The following is a 7,500-nucleotide window of genomic DNA, read 5'->3' as shown; positions in this document are numbered from 1 at the left end:
AGTACCTTTGATGTCTAAAGTGTAGTTACTGTGCTAGGGAAGCAACACACTACTGTAAAGCCCAGTTTATGCTTCTGCGTAAAATCGACGGCGTAGGCTACGGCGTCGATTGACGCGCACCTCTCCAAAAATTTAACTACGCAGCAGTTTCTACGCAACCGTAAGCACTGTGATTGGTCCGCTTGGTAGCACATGATTCCGATATGATTCCGACTCTCTCGGAGACCAAAATGCGGAAGCTATGACAGAAATGTCATTTATTTTTTCTGTAATTACTTATTAATAAAGATTTGAAAAATTATGATAACCATCGTATTATCTTAGTTTAATGTCATTTCAATGCATCATAGAACTTTTATTTACAACAAGCATAACAAAAATAAATCGCTATTATGCCGCTTTGAGCTCCGTTGAGTTCCAACGGAGCGCCCTATGGAAGCGTCAGGCACAGCCTTCCTATAAGGAGCGCGATTCACATTTACGAGATGTACAATCCTGTTTATTTAGAAATAAATTATTAGTTACAGGGAGCCCCATGGCTGTTCGTTGGGTTTATTTTATATTTATGATAGACATATTTAATGTCAAGTTATCTATAAGAACTGTGATTGGTCCGCTTGGTAGCGTCACATTCCGACTCTTTCGTAAATGCGGAAGTCATGACAGAAATGTCATTTACTTTTTCTGTAATTACTTATTAATAAAGATTTGAAAATGTATGATAACCATCTTATTATCTTAGTTTACTGTCATTTCAATTCATTATAGACATTTTCTTTACAACAAGCATAACAAAAATACATTTTTTTGATCGCTATTATGCCGCTATGAGTACACCGACCAACGCTCAGCGGTCCGCGGACCAACGTAGAACTATAAACTTGGAGAGCCCTCGCGTAGGCTACGGCGTAGCCGCGCGTAAATTCGACGCAGGAGTATAAATCAGGCTTTATTCATCATATTCATTTAGTCAACTAATCAACTAACACAGCTCGTTTTGTGAGCCTGACAACAATGTAATGTAAAGCTTGACTAGCGAGTTTGTGTTGTGTTTCTCAACAACGTTGAAACGTACTTTCATGTTTCAAAATAAAAGTCTGAACATTTTGATTGGTTGCCGACATGCAGACCAAAACACTAGAATGTAATCTAACTTCAACACCCTCATTCCACTCCCACCTGATTATTCCCCATAGGTACCTCCACCTGCATAGCCACAGGCGACCCCCACTACACCACCTTTGACAAGAAGAAATACAACTTCATGGGCAACTGCAGCTACGTGATGTCAGAGCCCTGTAACGACACGTCCGTGCCTCACTTCGAGGTGCACGCAGACAACGAGAACCGCCATAACAGGCCCATCTCCTACGTGAAGGCTGTGCACGTGTACGTGCGCGGGGTGAAGGTGTCCATCCTGAAGGGAGGCACTGTGCAGGTGAGAGAACGGGAGAGGTAGAAGGAGAAAGAGGGGATGAGGGGAGGGAAGAAATGGGAGCAAGGGAGGGAGAGGGGGGAGGGAGGAGGGAGGAGGGAGCGAGACATGAAAGGAGGGATGTAACCTGATTGATATTCAAATGCTAACAATGCAAGGCTAGTCATGCATGACTACTAAGGTAGTCTTTTCTACCCATGACGTGAACCCATGTCTGTGCTCTCTTCTCTCCCTGTAGGTGAATGGTACCAACGTGAACATCCCAGTGACTCCAGCTACAGGTGTGTCAGTGTTGAAGTCTGGGAAACACTACACAGTGGCTATGGACTTCGGCGTGACAGTACGCTATGACGGAAACCACTTCATGGACATCAAAGTCATTAAAGAGTGAGTCAAAACACTTATAGGCTTTGCAGAACTTACACACACACATACACACACAAAATAAAATCAATCAATCAACCTATTCCTCTCTGCAGTTATCAGGACAAGCTATGTGGACTGTGTGGTGATTACAATGGAAACTCCAAGGATGACTTCCGCAAACCTGACGGCACACTGGTCACCAAACCCAACGACTTTGGACACAGCTGGGTCACTGATCCAAAGTGAGTCAAACACACACACACACACACGCTCACGCACACGCACACACACACACACACACACACACACACACACGCACATGCACATACACAAGCACTTGGCCATACATTCTCTCTCTTCCCACTCTCTCTGTCTCTCATTTTCTTTCTCTGTCTTTCTCTCTCTTTTCTCTCTCTCTCAGACACACACAATCACACACAGTGGACTGATGTATATTCTCTCTCTCTCAGACACACACAATCACACACAGTGGACTGATGTATATTCTCTCTCTCTCCCCCTCAGCTGCAACAAGCCCAACACCACCATCCCTGGCTGTTCTATTGAGGACCAGGACAGATACGAGAGCTCCACCTACTGTGGCATGCTATTGGACAAGAAGGGACCCTTCGCTGTCTGTCACGCCAAGATCAACCCCAATGTGAGTGCTCATCTGGTTGCCATGACATTGTATACAATAGAATTATAATAACCATGACAGTAGTATCATATCAGATAGCATCTCTTAACTACAGATGTCTTCAAACAAAACTTTTATCAAGGTGAAACTAACAGCCTTAAACTGTGTGTGTGTGTGTGTCTCAGAGTCACTTCAAGGACTGCCTGTTTGACCTGTGTGAGCTGGATGGTGCCCAGCCCATCCTGTGTGAGGCCATCGAGGCGTACGTGAACGAGTGTCAGGACCGTGGAGTGACCATAGGATCCTGGAGGAACAGCACCTTCTGCCGTGAGTGGACAGGAATGATGATGAAGAGCATGGTGATGATGAGGATGAAGATGAGGATGAGGAGGAGGAGGAAGACAAACACAAGTTATTGATATTGATCAAATCTATATTTTTGGATAGTCGTTGTTCATAACAGATTACCTTCCCTCCTCTCTCCCCCTCCCCCTCCCCCTCCCCAGCTCTGACATGCCCCCCCAACAGCCACTACGTGCCCTGTGCCGCCCCCTGCCAGCCCACCTGTGCCAGCCAGCCCCCCACGGGGTGCAGTGGTCCCTGTGCAGAAGGATGTGTGTGTGACCCTGGCTACGTCCTCAGTGCTGACAAGTGTGTGAGGGAGGACAGCTGTGGATGCAATCACACCAACGGACAGTACTACGAGGTGAGGAGGTTCTGTGTGCCTGTGTGTGCATGCGTGTGTGCATGTATGTGTGCATGCATGCGTGCATGCATGCGTGCATGTGCGTGCGTTCATGCATGTATATGACTGCATATGTGAGGGAAACATCTCACTTCAACTCAATCACCCCTCTCTCTCTCTCTCTCTCTCTCTCTCTCTCTCTCTCACTCTCTCTCTCTCTCTCTCTCTCTCTCTCTCAGCAAGGGGAGGAGTTCTACGGGGAGAACTGCCAGCTCAAGTGCAAGTGTAACTCTCCGTACGTCACCTGTGCTGCTTCAGAGTGCCCCCCGCAGACTGAGTGTAAGGTGCAGGGAGGAGAGCTGGACTGCCACCCCACCAGTAAGTCCCAATGGCTATCGGTTAGTCTAACTTTGAAACTAGACTCAACAACAGACTCATGTACTCATCTGTCTTTCTCCTGCTCCAGGCTCTAAGGAGTGTGTCATCTCTGGAGACCCCCACTACAACACCTTCGATGGGCAGTTCTACAGCTTCATGGGTACCTGCACCTACACCCTGGCCAGAACATGCAAGAACAACACAGGTACAGCCCATCAATCAATCAATCAATCATTCAATCTGTCTATTCATCTGTGGCTTCATAAATCTCTGTTATGGAAGTCTATTAACTCTGAGTTCCCTGGTTCAATGTCAGTCTAGGTTCTAAGCTCTAAGTGAGACTGTTAACTCAGGGTTCTGTTGTTTTTTCTGTACCCTGGTGGTTCTATTCTGGATTAACCCTGGGTTCTGTTGTGTTATCATTTCTATGCTTCTCTGTGAGATGTTAACCCTCGGTTCCTTCGTGTTCTCAGGTCCGTGGTTCACTGTGGAGGGGAAGAACGAGGAGAGAGGCGGGTCCGGCTTGTCCTACCTCAGGAAGCTCTACGTTACCGTCAACGGAGTCACTGTTACCATGATGAAAAGCAGGAGGACTCTGGTCAGTGCTAACATTACGTTAGCTGTAACACATGTGTTATTAAACATTTATTACCTTATTAAAGCAACAGTTATTAGCATGTAACTGTCATATTAACATGGTTTGATCCCGGCTCCTCCTGTCCACGTGTCGAGGTGTCCATGGGCAAGACACTGAACCCCAAATTCCTCCCAATGAGCGGGCCAACGCCTTGCATGGTAGCTTGCTGCCTTTGGTGTGTGAATGGGTGAATGAGAGGTCATTGTAAAACGCTTTTGAATAAGGTGCTTTATAAGTGCAGTCCGTTATTAACATACTTGTAAACATATCATGTACACTCTACTTGGCACTCAGCATTAAGTTGGATTGGGGTAAGACCCTGTGACATACCAGTGTCATGTCCATGGGGTGTACTTGTGCATCAAGCCGCCTCACGCTACGGAAACAGGAGATAGCCTGTAACCATCGGTTCTCAACGCTATTTACTTTTACTCTAAGCATATATACTGAACGGGTTGAAATGAAAGACCTAAGACTTTTTCTGTGTGCATTAAAGGCCTATTTCCCTCAAAACATCCCTCAAAATATGCGACATCTGTGGCATTGTGCTGTGTGATAAAACTGCACATTTTAGAGTGGCCCTTTATTGTGACCAGCCTAAGGCACATCTGAGCAATAATCACGCTGTCTAATCAGCATCTGGATATGCCACACCTGTCAGGTGGATGGATTATCTCAGCAAAGGAGAAGTGCTCACTGACACAGATTTAAACACATTTGTGAGCACAATTTGAGAGGAAAAGGCCTTTTGTGTACATAGAAAATGTCTTAGATCTTTCATTTCAACTCATGAAAAATGTAAGCAAAAACAATATAATTACAACAATATAATTACAATATAATTACCTTACCCTTACAATTGCAACAAACCCATTTCAAGTGGGTGCTTGCTTTTACCATATGCTTTCAAAAGTTGTTTTTCTCAGAAATCCTATAATATGTGTTTAGTTTTTTTGGTGACCAAATTTCCCTTAACAACATGTTGCTATGTTACTGATATAATAAGGCTTGTTTTGGCTTGGGTGTAACATACAACATATAAAATTGCAAAGGGAAATCTGGTCAGTTGCCCAATTGAAAATATGAATGACTTTAAAAATGAATATCTCGTAAACATGTGATGTTGAGAAGTTGGACCACATACATGTACGTGAATGACTGCTGCCAGTTCATAGCCATAATAGTGCCTTTCCTAAAGCCTTTAGGAGTGGGTGGCATGTTGTCATAATAGCTTCCTTGTGCATCATCACCCCTCATCCCAGATGTGGACCTATTTTCTCCATATCACCCTCATCTCAATCTCCTAGGGATTTGTGAAATTACACACGCACGCCTGTCCCTTTTATTATCTTTTATCTCTCTCTCTCCCCCTCTTTATCTCTCTTTCATGGTATTTTATACCTCTTTCATTTTCTGTCTGACCAGTATTCCAGTAAGTCTGTCAATCATCTTGTCCTTAACCCTGTTGATATGCTTTCCTCAGGATCAGGGTCCTCAAACTCCTAACCGTCTTATCTCGTAACAACAGGGCTCAAAGGTCACAATCCTGTGTGTGTCAGCAGCTTACACTCTCTCTTTCCCTCCCTCCATCCCTCCCTCCCTCTCCCACTCCCTCTACAGGTGAACGAGCGGCGGGTATCCCTCCCTCACTCCCCCTCTCCGCTCATGTCTCTCTCCCTGGCGGGTCAGTATGTCACCCTGCAGACGACCTTCGGCCTCCGGGTGCGCTGGGACGGGAACCACTACGCCCAGATCTCTGTGCCCAGGTGGGTACGGGACAGGGACGGACACAGGAAACCACTTCCTGTTCATATCACAGGAACAAGAGTTATTTTTCCACTTCACAAACGTTAAGATCGTAAAGAAAAGAAAGAAAGATTAGAAGAGTTCCAATCTATCAGAGGTCAGAAAATAGATTTCGAAACAACTACATTATATCCTCTGAGATTATCTAATGCCGTCCTCCATCGATGACCTCTTAAATAAGATTCTCTAATGCCCTCCTCCATCGATGACCTCTTAAATAAGATTCTCTAATGCCCTCCTCCATCGATGACCTCTTAAATAAGATTCTCTAACTCTCCATTGAGGATCTCATCACTAATCCTCTCAGGTTTCTTGATATGTGTCTGCATCACAGAGCTATTCTAAAACCCTACTGTCCCAATACCACAGAGCTATAAAGGGCTCTGCACACAGCGTGCGATTTCTGTTACGCGTCAACATTCCATTTTGAAGTTTGAATGGAAGTCTATGAGAACATCGCATTTCAACACACACGGCCCCGATTTTAATCGCACGGCGAACATTCGATTCCATTCATTTTGAATGGGACAAAGAGTTTTGTCGCACTGTCAAATTTGTGCTTTTTCCCATTCAAAATGAATGGAATCGAATGTTCGCCGTGCGATTAAAATCGGGGCCGTGTGTGTTGAAATGCGATGTTCTCATAGACTTCCATTCAAACTTCAAAATGGAATGTTGACGCGCAACAGAAATCGCACGCTGTGTGCAGAGCCCTTAAAACCTTAGAGTGGCTGATATCACATAGCTGTTCTAGAACCCTAGAGTGGCTGAATGTCACAGAGCTGTTGTATAACTCTAAAGTATCCGAATCATAGAAATATAATAAGCAGAGCGGACATGCCCATTCAAATCAACATTCCATAGTGGGTGTACCGAGGGCCATCGTTTGGCGTGCTATCATGCCAAATAGTGTCTGGGACGACATCTGATGACCTCAATGCTGCATCTTCAATAATCCAATTAACAATATAAGCACAGTATAAAAGGAAATGATATAAGGGTTATCTGTAGTCGTGATCTTGTCTGAGGATGGATGTCTTGTGCGAGCCACCTGAGGTAAATCGCTGAGGTTATCAGGAATGTCTGGAATACTAGCGACGGCATAGCAACAGACGTGAAAGTCCTGATTACATTACCCGGACACATTTTGGCAACCGGACACTATTTGGCATGACAGTGCTACCTCTGAATCTGTAGCTTCTCTCTGTGTTCTACATACGCAATGACAATGATAACCATGGCAATTATGTATTACAATTCCATGTCGGACATCTTTTGCTGTACAAGCCGTTATTGCCATGTTCTGAGGCAGCATGTCCGTTCTACTCATTCTATTTTTTATTGGCTGAATGTTTCAGAGGTATTATAGAACCCTAGAGTGGCTGATATCAAAGAGCTATAAAACCCCTCGAGTGTCCCAAGTCACAGAACGGTTAATAAACTCTAGAGTGGTTGATATCCTCATATTGTTGTTGTGATTCTCTGTCCATCAGTTCCTACGCGGACCAGATGTGTGGTCTGTGCGGAGACTATGACGGGAACCCAAACAACGA

At 44.8% G+C, this 7,500-nt stretch overlaps 1 protein-coding gene across 1 annotated transcript in view; it reads left to right on the top strand.

The window, feature by feature from the left end:
• Positions 1-7,500, top strand: part of zanl (zonadhesin, like) — a gene marked incomplete at both ends in the record, with an annotated part of 82,749 nt that overhangs the window by 55,938 nt on the left and 19,311 nt on the right. The window contains 11 exon segments of the mRNA XM_080543119.1: positions 1,197-1,438; positions 1,674-1,822; positions 1,915-2,043; positions 2,327-2,462; positions 2,627-2,768; positions 2,948-3,147; positions 3,366-3,504; positions 3,593-3,709; positions 3,978-4,102; positions 5,762-5,907; positions 7,441-7,500. The exon segment at positions 7,441-7,500 is cut by the window's right edge and continues 84 nt beyond it. Coding sequence (XP_080399245.1) covers positions 1,197-1,438; positions 1,674-1,822; positions 1,915-2,043; positions 2,327-2,462; positions 2,627-2,768; positions 2,948-3,147; positions 3,366-3,504; positions 3,593-3,709; positions 3,978-4,102; positions 5,762-5,907; positions 7,441-7,500 — 1,585 coding nt within the window.

Source organism: Nansenia antarctica (assembly GCF_963989245.1).
Source record: "Nansenia antarctica genome assembly, chromosome: 12".
Taxonomy (NCBI): Eukaryota; Metazoa; Chordata; class Actinopteri; order Argentiniformes; family Microstomatidae; genus Nansenia; species Nansenia antarctica.
This window is presented reverse-complemented; position numbering and strand designations above follow the sequence as displayed.